Source organism: Haematobia irritans, chromosome 4 (assembly GCF_050003625.1).
Source record: "Haematobia irritans isolate KBUSLIRL chromosome 4, ASM5000362v1, whole genome shotgun sequence".
NCBI lineage: Eukaryota > Metazoa > Arthropoda > Insecta > Diptera > Muscidae > Haematobia > Haematobia irritans.
The window spans coordinates 101,530,506-101,552,165 of record NC_134400.1 but is presented as its reverse complement, the minus strand read 5'-3'; the positions used below and the strand labels follow the sequence as shown (position 1 = coordinate 101,552,165).

Sequence of the window (21,660 nt, the reverse complement as noted above, 5' to 3'; positions counted from 1 at the left end):
TTCAAATTAAATAATATTTAGACTTAAGCATATCAAATTTTTTGCCTTATCATAAAACAGTTTTCCGAAACAACATACAAGCGGTTTCACAGAAGTTGCTCTCTTTTGAGTCTCTCGCTGTGTTATGTTGATATCTTTCGTCAACCCTCCCGATTTCCATCTCTATTTATTTCTCTATACTCTCTCTGTCCCTCTCTGAATAAAATATCACAACATATATATGTTTACTCGAAATTTGTAAATGTATATATGTTTACATTCACACATATTATTTTTATGAAACATTCATGCCCCAAACATAATATGTTCTAACATACAACATATGTGTCCCAAACATTTAGAGTTAGTTAAGGAACATTACATGTTTGCACTTAAATATATTGTGTTTAAAAATTGTGCCCGAAACACATTTTGTTTATATCGGAACATATGAAAAACATATTTTTCTAACAGTGTAGTTATATGTTTCTTTCAAGCAATATATATTAGACATACCACTATTGATATTTTTAAAGCTACCGGGTATAGGATGCACCGTATCCTGGAATGTGGTTACATCAAATTTTTCCTTCAACACTGATGGACCGGCGAAAACTTTTTCCATTTCCGAGTCCAAAAGAACTTCATTGGGGTCTTCATTTCCACTGGACTGAAACGAAATAAATTAAAAAAATGTTTATCAATAATTTATAATTGCAAAAATCCACTATTAAAGTAAAATTTCCAAAACATTATATAACAAATAAAAGAATATGTTCTAAATGAATAGTTGTCACTTCTGCAAATTTTCCATTCAGTCCATTGTAATACCACAGGCGATCAACTTCTCTCTTATCAATAAGTGATACCCAATTCAATGTTAAGCTCATTGAATAGGGACCCACAATAAATAAAAGCTTCTTACTATATACATAACCCTCCGATAGATGGTAACACCGGAAACGGTGTGGTAAGGTAAAAACGAATGGTAAATAGAGCAAAAATCTGGGGTAATCCCTACGAAATATTTCGATTATATACTGACGACGAAATCCTGTAAATATGTTTGAAAATATAGAGTAATTACAGAATTTGTTTACATTCTGGTTATTTGCTTTTCAGTAAACCTCAAGTTTGTGTGCAGGCATGGCATCCATAAGTTGCTATGGTAGTTAAATGCTTCAAGTATCCATGGAAAACATAAAATTAGGTATGTAGCAGCCGCTATTTAGGCTCGCTAAGACTTTTCTGTGTATTGTGGTACTACAGGTGGTTGTTCAGCTCAACCTCAGTATTGTTTATTGTTCCCAGAACGAAAATCGAAATTTCTTTAATTTTTTTGACTTGCTTTTGAAAATGTGCTAAGATCACTAATGTGATTAGTTGTTAGTCCCATTGGACATAACCATATAGAAACGGAGTAAACTGATTCAAACAACTATAAAAACCGATTTATTAAATCAATAACATAAACATTAAAAATTGAATATTTATATCACTTTAGTACAGGATGTTATACACCATCAAGCTATACATTATGAAAAATAACAAGTAAGTAAAGAGAAAGTCGGGCGGGGCCGATTATATCATACCCTAAACCACCCTTACTGAATTAGTAATCATAAGCATTTGTGGGGTAACATTGATATAGGTCTGGGAGATAAACCGCAGTTGCATATTTAAGAATATTAAGGGGTACATGTTTATGGGTGCTTTGTATCAATCTGACTATAGCCCATAATCTGTTCGGTTTACCCTACAAGAACAAAAAAAGTTCTCTACTTTCCCATACATTCCCAAACAATTTTCCCTACAATATTTTCGTTAGATTTAAACAAATTTTACAAAACAAAAAGGGTTCTAAGTACTTTATTATCTTAAAACATGAAAATGCAACGTATACAACCTAGCAAATAAATTTGTATTACCACCACGGTTGCCACAGTTTGTAGAATTCTACCAAAAATAGAATTTGTTTTTGTTAAATCTCTATAGAAATAAAATTTGGAAAAATTTTCTATAGGAATAATATTTTGAGAAAAAATTCCATAGAAATAAAATTTTGAAAAAAATTTCTATACAAATACAATTTTTACAAAATTTCCTAAAGAAATAAAATGTTGACAACATTTGTTACAGGAATAAACTTTTGACAAAAATTTCTATAGAAATATTTGTTTGGTAGATTTGTGGTAATACTCAAATTTTGTTAGATTTTTTTGGCACGAGTGGTAACTGTTGTTACCACACATTGGTAAAGATCAAGCCTTGCCGGCTTCTAATTTCCTCCTCTAGAGCCACCAAAATGTAAAAAGTATTATTAAATAAGTAAGTAAAGTAGAAAGTCGGGCGGGGCCGACTATATCATACCCTAAACCACCATTACAGAATTAGTAATCATAAGCATATGTGGGGTAACATATAGGTCTGGGAGATAAACCGCAGTTACATATTTAAGAAAATTAAGGGGTACATGTCTATGGGTGCTTTGTGTCAATCTGACTATAGCTCATAGTCAATGTTGCCAGAGAAAATGTTCGGTTTACCCTACAAGGACAAAAAAAGTTCCCTACATTACCAAACAATTTTCCCTACTATATTTTTCGTTAAATTTAAAAAAAAAAATTATAAAACAAAAATGGTTCTAAGTACTTTATTATCTTAAAACATGAATATGCAACGTATATAACTTAGAATATAAATTTGTATTACCACCACGGTTGCCACAGTTGGTAGAATTCTACCCAAATTACTAACATTTTTTTGTTAAATCTCTATAAAAATAAAAATTTGGAAATAGTTTCTATAAACAAATTTTTGTGAGAAATTTTTCTATAGAAATAAAATTATGACAATAAATTCTATAGAAATAAAATTTTGAGAAAAAATTCCACAGAAATAAAATTTTGAGAAAATATTTTATAGAAATAATATTTTGAAAAAATTTTCTATAGAAATATAATTTTGACAAAATGTTCAATAGAAATAAATGTTGACAAAATTTTCTACAGGAATAAAGTTTACCACACATTATTAAAGATCAAGCCTTGCCGGCTTCTAATTTCCTCCTCTAGAGCCACCAAAATGTAAAAATTATTACAAATTATGTTGAGTGAAAATGTCCCTACATTGTGGCCCTACGTCCCTACAAGACGCTAAATATTAGAAAAACACTACATATAGGGAATTTCCCCTACTTCTAGCAACACTGGCTGTAGTTGATATTGCACCTACGGAGTTAGTATACCACAAATATTGAGCCCATTATTAAACAAGTATATACAGCACAAAGTTCGGCCGGGCCGAATCTTAAATACCCACCACCATGAACCAAATATTAGGGTTTCCTTTGAAATTTCAGGAGGGCTTGAGGACTTGAGGACACTTCCCGAAGATGAATTTTAAGATTTCACCTATGAGGACTATATCAGATTCTGGATTTATAAGAACCATTTTTGTTTGAGTTTTAGAGGAATCATGAACATCTCTTGTAAGTGTGCAAGAAAATTATAAAATAATGTCTTGATTTGAAATCTTAAATCTGTAGAAGTAAAATCTGGAAATTTTAAATTGAGTTTCAAGCAATTTTCATGATCAGTGCGCCTTCTACACCCTCAAGAAGTTAAGTCGGTCTATATGGAGGCATTACCAACTGGACCGATAAAAACTTAATCCGATACAAATTTTGTGAGCCTAAAATACCAGAATATTTACAATTTCAGGCAAATCAGATAAAAACTATGGTTTCTAGAAACCTAAGGAGTTAAATCGGGAGATCGTTCTTATGGGGGCTATACTAAAATATGGACCGTCTCGAAAACTCACCGTTTTCGGCACACCTCTTTATGACCCGAAAATACCTCTAGATTTCCAATTTCAGGTAAATAGGATAAAAACTTCGGATTCTAGAAGCCCAAGAAGTAAAATCAGGAAATCGGTCTATATGGGGGCTATACCAAAATATGGACCGATACTCACCATTTTCGGCACACCTCTTTATGGTCCTAAAATACCTCTAGATTTCCAATTTCAGACAAATTGGATAAAAACTACGGTTTCTATAAGCCCACGACCCCAAATCGGGAGGTCGTTTTATATGGGGACCCTACCAAAACATGGACCGATACTCACAATTTCTGGCACACGTATTTGGGGTCCTACAATACCTCTAGATTTCCAATTTCAGGTAAATTAAATAAAAACTGCGGTTTCTATAAGCCCAAGAAGTAAAATCGGGAGATCGGTCTATATGGGGGCTATACCAACATATGGGCCGATACTCACAATTTTTGGCACACGTATTTGTGGTCCTACAATACCTCTAGATTTCCAATTTCAGGTAAATTGAATAAAAACTGCGGTTTCTATAAGCCCAAGAAGTAAAATCGGGAGATCGGTCTATATGGGGGGTATACCAAAACATGGACCGATACTCACCATTTTTGGCACACCTCTTTATGGTCATAAAATACCTCTAGATTTCAAATTTCAAATTGCAAATTGGATAAAAACTACGATTTCTATAAGCCCAAGACTCCAAATCGGGAGGTCGGTTTATATGGGGACTATATCAAAACCTGGACCGATATCGCCCATCTTCGAACTTGACCTGCCTGCAGACAAAAGACGAGTTCGTGCAAAATTTCAGCACGATTGCTTCATTATTGAAGATTGTAGCGTGATTACAACAGACAGACAGACGGACATCGTTATATCGTCTTAGAATTTCTCCCTGATCAAGAATATATATACTTTATATAGTCGGAAATCGATATTTCGATGTGTTACAAACGGAATGACAAACTTATTATACCCCCGTCACCATTCTATGGTGGAGGGTATAAAAAGAGAAAATCGTTCAATTAATGTGGGTAATAAATCCAAATTTGTAAAAATCTAGCAATATTCTTATGTAAGAGCTACAAGTACGTCTAAATACGATCGCCTAATACATCAAAATTTGAAATTTGAGTAAGATTGGTTAATAAATGAGAGTACTGTGGCCAAATTTGGGAAAATCAATGCATATATATGGAAGTTATATCTAAATCTGAACCAATTTGCATAATACTTTGCGGGTTTTATTAATACCATGAAAGGTTACCTTGTGCAAGATTTGATTATTATGATCAGTTAAGAAATGAGGCCTGTATGGTCAAACATAAGTTTATTAGGGGGGAATTTTTCATAATCGGGCGATACATATATGGGAGCTATATCTACATCTGAACCGATTTCGGTGAAATTTTGCACATATATTTAGTACTATTTAGGACTGGATCTAGCCAGCTTTGAGTAAGATCGGTTAATAAATAAGGGTTCTATGGCCAAATTTGAGGAAATCGGGATATACATATATATGGGAGCTATATCTAAATCTGCACCGATTTCGATGATTTTTTGCACATATAGTTAGTGCTATAGAAGATTACATTAAGCCAACTTTGAGTAAGATCGGTTGATATATAAGGGTTTTATGGCCAAATTTAGAAAAATCGGGCGGTACATATATATGGGAGCTATAGCTAAATCTGAACCGATTTCGATGAGTTTTTGCACATATAGTAAGCGTTATAGAAGATTACATTTAGCCAACTTTGAGCACGATCTGTTGATAAATAAGGGTTTTATGGCCAAATTTGGGAAAATCGGGCGATACATATATATGAGAGCTATATGTAAATCTGAACCGATTTCGATGAAATTTTGCAGACTTGAAGGGCGATGAAAAAGATTGCGTTTTGCCACATTTGGTGACGATCCGTTTGAAACAAAGCGCAACGTGACCCCATTTGTCGGAATCGGGCGATACATATATATGGGAGCTATATCTAAATTTGATCCGATTTCTTAGAAATTCAATAGCGTTCGTCCTTGTGCCCAAAAAACTCCCTGTACCAAATTTCAGTAAAATCGGTTAATAATTGCGACCGGAATCCTGTGAACAACAAATACATGGACAGACGGACGGACGGACACAAAGCGCTAGATCGACTCAGGAGGTGATGCTGAGTCGATCGGTATATGTTTTATGGGGTCTAAAATCAATATTTCTGGTAGGCACGTTTTTTGGCAGATAAAATTTATTATACCCTGACCACTATGTGGTTTAGGGTATCAAAAATTGAGCAGGGATTATAAACTTTATTTTATTTACTATGGTGACATTTCTGATCCCAACTTGCATATAAAGGGTCATAGGTTCAAGCCCAGTTTCGACCAAACACCAACAAGTTTTTCAGCTGTGGATTATCCACACTGAAAATAATATTGTCATGAGGCCAAAGATTTCATGTCCTTAAAATACGAATGCAAATTTTGCTTAGCATAAAAGACGCATTTCTCTAATATAAAGTTTTTTTTCTTTAAAAATATTTTTGAGTGTTGTTGACCTATTTTTTGTTTTTTCTGATTATTAATTTTGTTCGGCTTGAGGTCATAGAAGCAATCGATTATTGATTTGTTTTAATATTTATTATTTTTTCTTTGTCCAAAAGTGATTAAGTGATTTGACTTAAAAATGGGTATCATAACATGAACGACATGGGGTAAGGTCAACTTGACTTTAATAATTCAGAAAATTCTTTAAATTTAATGAAATTTTCTTTAAATTTGTTGTCTTTTTGCATGTTGACTACAAAGCAAAAAATCGTTCAAAAATAAGACATATTTTTCAACACTTTATTTTAAAGACGAAGCTTATGTACCCTCCACCAAGGATTGCCATCCACAATCGAATTACTTGGGTTGCGGTAACGCTGGCCGATGACAAGGTATCTTAAAACCTCCTAACGCCGTCTTCTGAATTATAAGTAAGTCCATACGTGGTATATATTAAATTAAAACAGCCCGATTAAATACATATATAATTCAGTTTGACAAAATTTTTCTATAGAAATAAAATTTTAACTAAATTTTCTATAGAAATAAAATTTGGCAAAATTTTCTATACAAATAAAATTTTGACAAAATTTTCTATACAAATAAAATTTTGACAAAATTTTCTATAGAAATAAAGTTTTGACAAAATTTTCTATGGAAATGAAATTTTAACAAAATTTTCTATAAAAATAAGATTTTAACAAAATTTTCTATAGAAATAAAATTTTGACAAAATTTTCTATAGCAATAAAATTTTGGTAGATTATTTTTGGCTCGAGTGACAACCATGATTATGAACCGATATGGACCAATTTTTGTGTGATTGGGGATCGGCTATATATAACTATAGACCGATATGGACCAATTTGGGAATTGTTGTTAGCGGCCATATACTAACATTACGTTCCAAATTTTAACCGGATCGGATGAATTTTGCTCCGGCAAGAGTCTCCGGAGGTCAAATCTGGAGAAGGTTTATATGGGGGCTATATATAACTATGGACCGATGTGGACCAATTTTAGTATGGTTGTTAGAGACCATATACCAAAACCATGTACCAAATTTCAGCCGGATCGCATGAAATTTGCTTCTCTTTGAGGCTCCGCAAGCCACATCTGGGGATCGGTTTATATAGGGGCTATATATAATTATGGACCGATGTGGACCAATTTTTGCATGATTGTTAGAGACCATATACCAACATAATGTACCAAATTTCAGCCGGATCGGATGAAATTTGTTTCTTTTTGAGGCTCCGCAAGCCAAATCTGAGGATCGGTTTATATGGGGGCTATATATAACTATGGTCCGATGTGGACCAATTTTAGCATGGTTGTTAGAGACCATATACCAAAACCATGTACCAAATTTCAGCAGGATCGGATGAAATTTGCTTCTCTTTGAGGCTCCGCAAGCCAAATCGGGGGATCGGTTTATATGGGGGCTATATATAATTATGGACCGATGTGGACTAATTTTTGCACGGATGTTAGAGACCATATACCAACACCATATACCAAATTTCAGCCGGATCGGATGAAATATGCTTCTCTTAGAGGCTCCGCAAGCCAAATCGGGGGATCGGTTTATATGGGGGCTATATATAATTATGGACCGATGTGGACCAATTTTTGCACGGTTGTTAGAGACCATATACCAACACCATGTACCAAATTTCAGCCGGATCGGATGAAATGTGCTTCTCTTAGAGGCTCCGCAAGCCAAATCTGAGGGTCCGTTTATATGGGGGCTATATATAAAAGTGGACCGATATGACCCATTTGCAATACCATCCGACCTACATCAATAACAACTACTTGTGCCAAGCTTGTTTCGTTCGGAAATTAGCGTGATTTCAACAGACGGACGGACGGACGGACATGCTTAGATCGACTCAGAATGTCACCACGACCCAGAATATATATACTTTATGGGGTCTTAGAGCAATATTTCCATGTGTTACAAACGGAATGACAAATTTAATATACCCCCACCCCAACCACCCCCCCCCCCTCATCCTATGGTGGGGTGTATAAAAAAGCTGAAAAAACGACAAATTAACATTTGCTTCCTAGAAACAAGAAAAAAAAACCTAAATTTAAAAGAGAATTGTGTCTTAAAGGTATCCTTATTTATATTCTCTGCTTCTTTGGCTAGGAATCAATACCAAAATTTTTAAAGTAAAGACAAAATCTTTGGACCGAGCATGCTTTTTTTTCAGTGCACTCTTGAAAATGTTGGCGACATTTCTCAGTATTTCAAGGCTTCTCTATGTGCTTTCAGTATAATGTAAAACACCGTTCGAACTATCAGCTATAAAAAGGAAAGGGTCCATTGAGCTAAACATAAAATCGGGCAGTACTCATTGTTAAAAGAAAAGTTCATCACCTGAACCTAAAATAATGGCCTGCTCCTATACCCAAACCCTTAATTGTACATGTAAAGCTTTATTTGTTTTCTTTGATATGGAATATGAGCTCTAATCGTTTTTATTATATTTTATACTGTGTCAAAACAACTCATAATTCCAGGAATTTTGTATAATTAATCATCACTTACATTTTTGGCTTAAGAAGATTTATCTCCTTCTCCAATTATAATTTGTATATGGTCCCATTCACAGAAAATTAATTAAACGATTTGTATAAATAAATGTTTTCACTTTGAAATTTTTCCTATATAAATTCAATTTATTTTAATCCATTTTCATTTAAATTCATCATTTACTCATATAAATTTTGTACAAGTCTATGAAATGTGACATTTTAATTACAAATTTCTTTGTATAGTATATAATAGTACAAACGTTTTTTTTTTGTTTCAATTTCAAGTCACAATGTTTAGTCGACCTTGAAATTTTATCTCAAGTTTTCACATGTTTTTATACATTTTCTTTCACAACAATCAGAATATTTGTGTATTTTTTTCTTCATATATTCAATGATTACACAACACACACACTCATTGGTATCTCAACATCTTACAGCTTTCCTTATCCGTTTCCTGTTATGGAAGGTAATGAATGCTACTGCCGCTGCTGATGCTCTAAATCGTGTACTCTAACTCTTGTAACTCTTGTCACAGCAAGGAGTTTAACTTGGTATGAATGTGTGTAAATTTGCATCCGGGAGAGGAATTGTAAACAAATAAATTTGTCACAGCAACCGAAGCTACAGAGATTTATAAGCGGTCATATTTTATGGGGAACTTATCACGTTGAACTGCCTGTAGGTGACTACGTGTGAATTCAATGGCAAACACCCCAACGGCCAGAATTATTGGCATGATACAATACAACATATACGTATATGTTGGTAACATACATGTTCTTCGACAATCGTCTATCTCTGTTATGCTCTTTTCTGTTATTTCCTGTTGCTTTTAGGTGGTAGGTGGGTGATGACAGTGGTAATGAGAGATTGGCCGGGTTTTCAGGTAGTTGGTTGTTTTATGTCAACCACCACCCACCTCTATGTACACATTCCATGTAAGCTGATTAGAAAAAATCTCTTCGAATTGGCTTAGTAACATGGCTCTGTTGGGTCTGGCATGTTATTCTCAAATTTATTTATTTTCTATGGAGGTATGTGTGCGCACTCTCCACAAGACCAGCTGATAAAAAGCCGCTTAGAATCATTTCAAGGATATTTTAACACTTACGTTAATTTTGACTTTGGCTGAACTGTTGGCAAATATTCACATGCACACAGAACTGGCGCATTTTTCTGAGCAGTAGCAAATGCATGTATCTCGTTGACGTAAAATGTGAAAAGTGCTCTTGAACTTTCAACCTGTAGCAGCAGATGACGAATCACATGAATGCAGGGCCATACAATTCGAAAGATAGCCTTGATGTGTGTCTGTCTCGTAAGGCGGCAAGTGATATAGCAAAATATATTTCCCAAGCTAATACACTATGAAACACTAATGGCGATTTCGATTGGGAAAAAAGGTGCAACATTCTCGAAATTGATTGCCAAATATAAAGGACACTGTCATAGATTTTGGATCCTGTATCCCTTCCAATATTATGAATTAACAATGTCTTTGGAATGACACTATTATTTGAGCAAAAATACAATGAGGGAAAAAGTAGTGTAACACCAGGGCAACATATTTTTTGCGAAACGAAAACGGCCTAAGTTTCGCCAAACCGGGCCACAATCATGGTCATAATACAAATGTTGTGTGAATAATACACAATATTTGTATTATTATGGAGGGAAATATATCTCTGCACTCACAAAAAAACCAAGTTTACTTGGATTCATAGATGTTGACCTTCTCTTAAGGAGTTTGGTATTGATTAGAAGCCAAAGGGCTCCTTTAATCTAAAGACATTTTTTAGGAAGCCATTTAGCTTTAAATCTAGCCTGCATAAAATTACAAATATACTCAAAAACAAGTAAACATGGACTTAAGTTTGGTCAGGCCGAAAATTAAATATCCTCCATCAATAAAATAATATAATTTTTTCCTTCTAAAACTCCTCATCGGGTTAAGGTGGGTATTAAGTTCGAGTTTAGCCGCACTGAAAAAAGCATGCCCGGTTCCTAAGATTTTGTCTTTACTTTAAAAATTTTGGTATTGATTCCGAGCCAAAGAAGCGGAGAATACAAGTAAGGACACTTTTAAGACACAATTCTCTTTTAAATTTGGGTTTTGTGTACTTGCTTCTAGGAAGCAAATTTTAATTTTTCGCTTTTTCAGCTTTTTTTCTTCATATGCTATCAAAGTCTTTTAAAAACGAGTTAACAACAACTTTTTTCTAAATTAAGACTCGACTTCCAGTATAAATTATGTTATGTTTCAAGTAAAAAACGATTTGAACGATTTTTTGCAAAAAGACAACAAATTTAAACAAATCAGTAAAAACAATATTAAATTATACCTCTTTGATTCCAATTTTAGTAAAACTTGATGGGGAATGCCCCAAAGCAACTTTTCACAAAGTTTATATTAGTTATAATGAATTCTTTGAGAAAAGTAATCATGAACAAGTACATACGGCCGTAAGTTCGGCCAGGCCGAACCCTATGTACCCTACACTATGGATTGCGTAGAAAATTCTACTAAAGACTGTCACCCATAATCGAATTACTTGGATTGTGGTAATACTTACCAATGGCAAGGTATCTTAAAATTTCATACGTGGTATATATTAGACAAACAATATCAACCGGATCGGATGAATTTTGATTCTCCAAAAGGCTCCGAAGGTCAAATCTGGGGACCGGTTTGTATGGGGGCTATATATAATTATGCACCGATGTGGACCAATTCTTTGCATGGTTAATAGAGACTATATACTTACACCATGTACCTAATTTAAATCGGATCGGAGGAAATTTGCTCCTCCAAGAGGCTCTGGAGGTCAAATCTGGGAATCGGTTTATATGGGGGCTATATATATTTATGAATCAATATGACCAATTTTTTGCATGGTTGGTAGAGACCATATTCTAACACCACGTTCCAGCTTTTTTTATTAAAAAAAACATTTACGTGTTTTTTACACGGATGAAAAAGACTGTTTTTCATATGTTTGGCTATAAACATTATATGTTTGGAACACAAATTTTTAAACACAATATTTTTGAGTGCAAGCATATAATGTTCATAAACTAGCATAACATGTTTGGGACATATATCTTAGAACATATTATGTTTGGGACATAAAATGTTTGTAAATATAATATGCTTGGATGCAAACATATATTAATTTAGAAATAGCCTATAAACATATATGCGATATTGAATTAAGTTGGTGGTTGTTGCTTGTTATTACAAAATTAACATTTTATTTTTCCTTGGGCAATTGATCAGCTACTTCTTTGATCCTTACAAACTGTGTGGTCCGCTGTTCGAATCCCCGTCCGGCAAAAGGTAAAATTAAAATAAAAAAATCATAAAATTGAATAATTTCTTCTACAATGTTTGTATTACAGAAAAAGGTGCTAAGAACTAAAAAATCTCGTGGAAGTGAGAAAGATGTCGGGGAATATACAATTGGGCAGAAACAAAATTTTGAGCATTCAGGTCGAAAACCTATGTTGTTAGCACCTATATTAGCTGTTTATTTTCATAATTCATTATGATTGTAAATATATAAATAAATAAATAAAATTTTGAGCACAATATTGTTTGGGAGAATTTTTTTTAAGCATATAATATTTTTGGGTGCAAAATGCTTCCAAACATATTATATGGTCACATAATAACATATTGTTTTTTGGAAGACAACATTATTGAATTTGGATGCAAAAATTCAAAATGTTTGGAACTTAGACTACCCAACCATATATTTTTTAGACCAATATGCTTTCAAACATATTATATATTGGTAGAGATCAAACATATAAATGTTTGGGCAATACCCAAAAATGTATATGCTTTAAGCAAAATATGTTTGAGAGTATATGTTACAGAAGCGATTTTTTGTGAGAGTGTAGGTACAAATTTTCACGCAGTATGTTTCATAAAATATTTGTAAAGTCACAAAACTTCTTCACAAAAACACTAATAGAATATTTCGTTTATTCGTAAAGTATTCTTCGTAAGAATTACAAAACTCAATGAAAATTGTAATGTTTCAATAAGGAATAGTTAGTTAGATTACAGGGGCAGCCCGATTTAGTTTCAGGTTCACTTAGACTATTCAGTCAATTAATCACTAACTATTCAGAATATTTACCCAGCAAAATAATTTGGAAGTACTTTTAAGGGAACAACTTTAAAAGCACACCCTCAAAAAAAATCGCTTCTGTAACATACACTCCCAAACATATTTTGCTTCAAGCATATACATTTTAGGGTATTGCCCAAACATTTATATGCTTGATTTCTTCCAATATATAATATGTTTGAAAGCATATTGGTCACAACAATATAATATGTTTGGGTAGTCTAAGTTCCAAACATTTTGTATTTTTCCATTCAAATTCAATAATGTTGTTTTCCAAAAAACTATATGTTATTATGTGAACATGTAATATGTTTGGAGGCATTTTGGACCCAAAAATATTATATGCTGAGAAGAATTTTCTCCCAAAGAATATTGTGCTCAAAAATTTTTTTCTGCCTAATTGTATATTGCCTCACATTTTTTTCACTTCCATGAGTTTTTTTAGTTCTTAGCACCTTTTTCTGTAATACAAACATTGTAGAAGAAAATATTAAATTTTACAATTTTTTTTCAATTTTACCTTTTGCCGGACGGGGATTCGAACAGCGGATCACACAGTTTGTAAGCCAGCACACTAACCACTGGGCTACGTAGCTGTTATGGTCATCAAGAGATAATTATCGTTATAAGTTATATTTATATAGCATAGCTTGCGGCGCCCACGAGCCGATGCAAACATAACATTGTTTAACAACATAATATTGTTAAACATACATTTGTTGGCAGCGTGGAGCAGTGGTTGGTCGTCCGCCTTGCGTGACAGGGGTCCTGGGTTCGATCCCTGCTTCGACCAACACCATTTTTTTTTAATATATTTTTTAACATATATTCCAGATTCGTTCGTTCCCGAAAATGTGTTTAGCATTACATACTATTATATTAAATTTTTACTACGAAATTGTAAAGTGTGTTGTATAAAAGACTTAAAGTCAGAAAAGAAAAATGCTTGATATAAACGAAATGGACTGAGTTCAAATCAAATATTATTTTTTTATTGCAAACATAAAAATTGTGTAACAAATAAAGGTTTTTGTATACAAGTTTAAAATTTTCGAAGAAATTCAAAAACTCTTACAAAAGAAGAACGTGAATTCGAGTATATAAAAATATTTTTCAATCGAATCCTAAGGTTAACGATAACCATTCAAAAGCACATTATATTTAAATTCTAAACAGTAATTTTACAACAGCACACACATTTATTTTGGTGTGAACAATTGTTTGCTAGCATGTAACACCATTAATTTAGAAATACAAATAAATATGAATTTTTATTAACGAATAATTTTGTACTTAATTTAATTCTTAAGGCCGGTATAAATTGGTATTATCGCGTTAAAATGGCCATGTTTACCCTTTTACTTTTCTTTAATAATTTCTTTTAAAGAAAATAAACTTATTCAATTGTTGCTTTGGATCTTTCCCCACCATGTTATAATACAATTTAGCGGAAAAAGTTGTAATGTTATTCTGGTTTTGCCGCTAAAATGAGAAATAATTTTAGCGGCAAAACTCGAACTCAATGCCCGCTGTTATTTTCGAAAAAATCCGTCAACTCCTCTTGGACTACTCATTAATAAAGAGGAACTAATCTTTGTTTTTATAGATCTTACTGTTTAATTTTTCACTGTTTCGCCCTGTTTTCATTTTACTTTCACAACTCTAAAAAGAGTGCACTGAAAAAATATTGTCGTGAGGCCAAAGAGTTCATGTCCTTAAAATAAGAATACAAATTTTGCTTAGCTTAGAAGACGCATTTCTCTAATATAAAGTTTTTTTTCCATGTTCAAAGGTCGATACTTTCAATGAAGTCGTGTTGTCGTTATAATTAAGTGATTTGACTTAAAAATGGGTATCATAACATGAAAGAACAAATTTTTGGACTAAGGTCAACTTGACTTTAATAATTCAGAAAAAATCTTTAAAATTAATGAAACTGTCTTTAAATTTGTTGCATTTTTGTATCTTGACTACAAGGCAAAAATCATTAAAAAATAGGATATGTTTTTCAATACAATATTTTAAAGACATTTTTTACTTGAAACATAGCATAATTTCTACTGGACGTCTTGTTTTTAACGGACATTTTATAGCATATGAAAAAAGCTGAAAAAGCGAAAAATTGAAATGTGCTTCGTAGAGTCAAGTACACAAAGCCCCATTTAAAAGAAAATTGTGTCTTAAAAGCATCCTTACTTGTATTCTCCGCTTCTTTGGTTCGGAATCAATACGAAAATTGTTAAAGTGGAGACACAATCTTTGGAACCGGATGTTAGTTAGTTTTTACGAAGATCCCTCTATTTACCTTTGTTTAAATATTTTGACTTACTCGTCCTACGTTCCGATTTGTTTTGACGAAACAAAAAAATTGTGCCCGTTATGCGAAAATGATACACAAAACTCATGCTCTTTTTTTCAAATATATTTTATCTTGGTTCCGAATGAATTTTCTCTCCGAGTACTCATTTTAATATTTTACTTAAGCATGTACAATTTTTGGCGAAGGCTTATATCACAACATATATATGTTTACTCATAATATGTAAATTTATACTTGTTTATATTCACACGAAGTATTTTTCCTATATTTAACGAAATTTTCTTTGTGTATATATATTTGTAATGCGCCAATTGGTTACTTTCATTATTTTACTTCCAGCATACACTTTGTCTCTCTTTGTAAACACATATATGTTTATGGGCTATTTCTAAATTAATATATGTTTGAATCCAAGCATATTATATTTACAAACATTTTATGTCCCAAACATAATATGTTCTAACATATTAACATATATGTCCCAAACATATTATGCTAGTTTATTAACATTATATGTTTGCACTCAAAAATATTGTGTTTAAAAATTTGAGTTCCAAACATATAATGTTTATACCCAAACATATGAAAAACAGTCTTTTTCGTCCGTGCACTTCCAAAAATGTCCTCCCAAAGATGTTGTTTATTTTAACTAAGCGGGAAATTCTTTTAATTCAATTTTAACAAGTCGCTTTTTTTATATTTATACCCTAAACCACATAATGGTCAGGGTACAACAACTTTGATCTGCCAAAAAATGTGCCTACCAGAAATATATATTTTAGACCACATAAAATATATAGAGAATCACCTCCTGAGTCGATCTAGCGCTTGATGTCCGTCCGTCCATCAGTCCATGTATTTGTTGTTCACAGGATTCCCGTCGCAATTATTAAGCGATTTTATGAAATTTGGTATAGGCTGTTTTTGGGCACAAGGACGAACTTCAATAGCGTTCGTTTGGAAGAAATCGGATCAAATTTAGATATAGCTCCCATAAAGGGTGATACGGTAAAAATTTGGAACAAGGGAACGCGTGTAAATCGGTGAAATCGTTTATTTAAAAAATCAAATTAAATTTCTTTTTCAAGTTCAATTAGTATGAAATTCAGGAAAATTATTCAGTTAGGCTTTCGCTTTCCCAAATCCGAATTGCCGGGCCTCACGCTTGACACCTGCCATCATATTTTGTACAGCCACTTTGTCCACCTTCTTCGCCGCAGAAAGCCAGTTTGCCTTGAACAGGTGCTCGTCCTTAGCAGTGTTTTTGGTCTTCTTTAGGTTCCGCTTGACAATAGCCCAGTATTTCTCAATTGGGCGGAGCTCTGGCGTGTTGGGAGGGTTCTTGTCCTTGGGAAACACCTGCACGTTGTTGGCGGCGTACCACTCCATGGCCTTTTTACCGTAATGGCAAGATGCCAAATCCGGCCAAAACAGTACGGAACAACCGTGTTTCTTGAGGAAAGGCAGCAGACGTTTATTCAAACACGCTTTCACGTAAATTTCTTGGTTGACAGTCCCGGAAGCTATGAAAATGCTGCTTTTCAAGCCACAAGTACAGATGGCTTGCCAAACCAGATATTTCTTTGCGAACTTTGACAGTTTTATGTGCTTGAAAAAATCTGCTACCTTTCCCCTTCCTTTTGCCGTATAAAACTCCTGTCCCGGAAGCTGCTTGTAGTCGGCTTTGACGTAGGTTTCGTCGTCCATTACCACGCAGTCAAACTTCGTCAGCATCGTCGTGTACAGACTCCGGGATCGCGCTTTGGCCGTCGTATTTTGTTTATCATCGCGATTTGGAGTCACTACCTTCTTGTAAGTCGATAGTCCGGCTCGTTTTTTGGCTCGATGCACGGTTGTAGACGATACACCCAGCTTATTTGCGGCATCTCGGAGAGAGAGGTTAGGGTTTCGCTTGAAACTACCGGCAACTCTCTTTATGGTCTCAGCGGCTTCCCGTTTTCGATTTCCCCCCGATCCAGACTTCCTGGCTGTCGACAAACGTTCCCCAAACACTTTAATTACACTTGTAACGGTTGATTTGGCAACTTTTAACGATTTTGACAGCTTTGCAAGTAGCTCGGATTTTCGCGATGCGCGAGCAAAATTTTGATACGCTGCTCTTCTTGCTTGGACGGCATTTTGACAACTGAAGAGTGAATTCCAAAATCAAAATAGGAGCAACAGTCTACACACACACACCTTCAAAATGAGGGGTGTTCAGTAGATAGGGTCACGGCCTAAAGGAAAAAAAAAGTTGATGCGGTCACCCCCCAGTTTTGTAGCATATTCGAAGACAATTTCAGAACACCAAAACTTTTTTTTCGTGCACCCTACGACCCCCCGAAATACAATTTATTGTGCTGTGTCGTCATTTGAAGTCCGATCGAAATGACGCGCATATCTTTGTTCGTGGTTGATCAGGGGCTATATTTCGTGCATTGGTCATTTTTGACTCCGACGTCAAATTTGATTTTTAGTTTTTTTATTTCGTTTCGTATACCCCTATAATGCCCATTTCTTATAACCATTATAAAGATCTTAACAAAATATGAAACTTTTGCTTTTGAAGTATTAACTTATATTCATAAACAAAAAAGTTACAGAGATTTTAAAAAGTCAATAGGTCACCCTACACACCATCAAATAGTTTTTGCTGTGTTGTCATGATGTCCGATCGAAACCACATGCACATCGTTATTCATATCTACGAAATTGATTTATAAGGCATTTAGAATACAAAACCGGTTTATCTGTAAATTTCTAACGGTACCTTTGTATACATATTCGTTGTTTGCACTACGGCATTTTCTGCGTTATGCAAAGTGCATGTGTTTTTGCTAGAACAATTTGAACCGATTTGGCAGTTGATATACACGCCAATTGTGACCAGATCGGTGAAAAATATATATGGCAGCTATATCTAAATCTGAACCGATTTTTTCAATAGGGATCGTCTTTGAGCCGAAACAGGACCCTATACCAAATTTTAGGACAATCGGACTAAAACTGCGAGCTGTACTTTGCACACAAAAATACATCAACAGACAGACAGACAGACAGACAGACAGACAGACAGACAGACAGACAGACGGACATCGCTAAATCGACTCAGAATTTAATTCTAAGACGATCGGTATACTAAACGATGGGTCTCAGACTTTTCCTTCTTGGCGTTACATACAAATGCACAAACTTATTATACCCTGTACCACAGTAGTGGTGAAGGGTATAAAAATTAAAAATCAAATTTGACGTCGGAGTCAAAAATGACCAATACACGAAATATAGCCCCTGATCAATAACGAACAACGATATGCGTTTCTTTTCGATCGGACTTCAAATGACGACACAGCACAATAAATTGTATTTCGGGGGGTCGTAGGGTGCAGGGGAAAAAAAATTTGTTGTTCTGAAATTGTCTTCGAATATGCTACAAAACTGGGGGGGTGACCGCATCAACTTTTTTTCGTGACCCTATCTAGTGTTCAGGTTTTTTAAATGCAAAATTGAAAGAAATACGTCAAGTTTATATTGACCAAATTTTGACCGTATCACCCTTTAATTTGGCATCCATATTATACCATCCACTCAAATAACATGGAATCCGTCTCTACCATCATATCAATTTCACTTAAGATTAACCTCAGTGAAAAGTCGAAGAACTATGTTAAATATTTCTATCATAATGAATATAATTCAAGGTAAAATTGAAGATTATGCAAATATTATAAATCTATCTGAGAACCGAGTTACTTTGAAGAGAAATATTATATTATCTTTGTTTGTGCATATTAGTCTGTAAGGCTTTTTGTATCTATAGACTTATACCCTGTTTCTGTATGTCGAACTAAAACCCAGTCGAAAGAAATGCAGTCACTCGAATTCGAATCCATTTGGAATTCTGTATTTTTGAAAGTATGTATTTTCAAACTTTTGGCCTGAGAATTTATTCAAATGATGACAATGTTTTTACTTTTTTCCTTGATACCTTTGATACACCTTTGTTTCCAACTCGACAACAAAAGATGAAGTGACTTGCTTTTCGACATAGAGAAACCAAAATCAATTTTCTTTCGTTTGAAATACGAAAGAAAGTTATGGTTTGACATACCAAAAAAAAATCTTTCGGTTTATATAAAAATACTTTGCCAATATTAACTGTTACCACAACACGAGTAATTCAATTGTGGTTGACAGTCTTTAGTAGAACTTAGTATTCAATCCATGTGGGAGGGTACATAAGATACGGCCTGACCGAATTTTCGCCCGCATATGCTTGTACTTTGTTTACAGGTTGCAGATTTTACTCTCACATTTTATTGCGTTGGAAACACAGTGCATCTTTTGGAGAAGGGTTTATTTAACAACAATGCATACAAAATATCCACCAAAGTCTATTTGCCATATCAATTTACATGCATTGAAATAATAATTTATTGTGTCGACTGTTATAAAAAAAATTTATAAAAGCTTTCTCAAATGTCCTGAAGCAAAAGCTTTAACAATCCTCAGTATAAGAGAAATATGGTGTAATGTTGTGGTTTCTGCCGGGGTTGTTGTATACAACACAGCTCTCTTACCGCAATATGTAGAACATAGTAAACTAGTTTTATATCCTTTAAATGTATGTCTTGGATGCCATTCAATACATGGTCAAGGCCAGTGAAGGCCAAATGTAAAAAGTATACTTTGCGATGCTTTCGACTATGATATGTACAAGGATCAAACCAATCCAATTGAACTTCCTTGTTTCATACAGTATATGTATAGTAGTATTTTCTTTTGGGTGCTGCTGACCATAGCTATGTTGCCATTGTAATTAAACTGAAAAAGTGCTATTTCGAGTTGATACTTTAGGGTTTCATATAACAAAAAAATTGTCTGATTAATGGTATTAAAAGACATGTATGTACTCCATAAACTAAATTCTGTTCATCGAAATAAGGTATTGAAATCAATTCCTGGTACTTTTTAACAGGAACTGAAGGAGTTTTAACTGTGTTAGGAATTAAATTTGGAGTTTACGAAAGAGCTTAGTACACTGAAACAAACAAAAAAATAGTCGTGAAACTAAAAATTTTTTGTCCTTAAAATACGAATGCGAATTTTGCTTACACATAGAAGACATATTTCTCTGATATAAAGTTTTTTCCTTATCAAGAAGTCAATGAACTTTTCAAAGAAATCATTTTGTCTTTATAGTTAAGTGATTCGACTTAAAACTGGGTATCTTTATATGAAAGAAAATTTTGGAGTAATTTTTACAACTTTTCGACTAAGCAGTGGCGATTTAACAAAGAAAATGTTGGTATTTTGACCATTTTTGTCGAAATCAGAAAAACATATATATGGGAGCTATATCTAAATCTGAACCGATGTCAACCAAATTTGGCACGCATAGTTATAATGCTAAATCTACTCCCTGTGCAAAATTTCAACCAAATTGGGTCAAAACTCTGGCTTTTAGGACCATATTAGTCGATATCGGGCGAAAGATATATATGGGAGCTATATCTAAATCTGAACCGATTTCAATAAAATTTGGCACACTTGACTATAGTACTAATTGTTCTTTTTGTGCAAAAAAAATTAATTAAGCAAATTAGGGTAAAACTCTGGCTTCTGGGGCCATATAAGTCCATATCGGGCGAAATATATATGGGAGCTATATATAAATCTGAACCGATTTCAATTTCAATTTTGCACACTTGACTATACTACTAATTGTACTCCTAGTGCAAAATTTCGCCCGATAGGCACTTATATGGACCCAGAAGCCAGAGTTTTATCCCGATTAGCTTGAAATTTTGCTGAAGGAGTATAATTGGCAGTATAGTCATGTGTGCCAAATTTGATTGAAATCAGTTCAGATTTAGGTTGATTAAATACGTATATATTCAGTTCTTAACCGGTATATAGGGAAGAAATAATTACGAACCAATATGAACTTTTGTATATATATATATATATATATATATATATATATATATATATATATATATATATATATATATATATATATATATATATATATATATATATATATATATATATATATATATATATATATATATATATATATATATAAAGGGTGATTTGTTAAGAGCTTGATAACATTTAAAAAAAAAAACGCATAAAATTTGCAAAATCTCATCGGTTCTTTATTTGAAACGTTAGATTGGTCCATGACATTTACTTTTTGAAGATAATTTCATTTAAATGTTGACCGCGGCTGCGTCTTAGGTGGTCCATTCGGAAAGTCCAATTTTGGGCAACTTTTTCGAGCATTTCGGC

General features: G+C 33.6%; 1 protein-coding gene across 7 annotated transcripts in view; it reads right to left on the bottom strand.

Annotated features, from left to right (window-relative positions):
- Positions 1 to 21,660, bottom strand: part of Ae2 (anion exchange protein Ae2) — a 257,209-nt gene that overhangs the window by 67,626 nt on the left and 167,923 nt on the right. For 6 of the 7 annotated variants that reach the window (XM_075307454.1, XM_075307457.1, XM_075307460.1 and 3 more), the window contains one exon: positions 496 to 649. In XM_075307454.1, the coding sequence (XP_075163569.1) occupies positions 496 to 649 (154 nt within the window). Of the gene's footprint in view, positions 1 to 495; positions 650 to 8,920; positions 9,116 to 21,660 lie in introns of those variants that run through there. The other variant, XM_075307459.1, reaches the window with a different exon arrangement.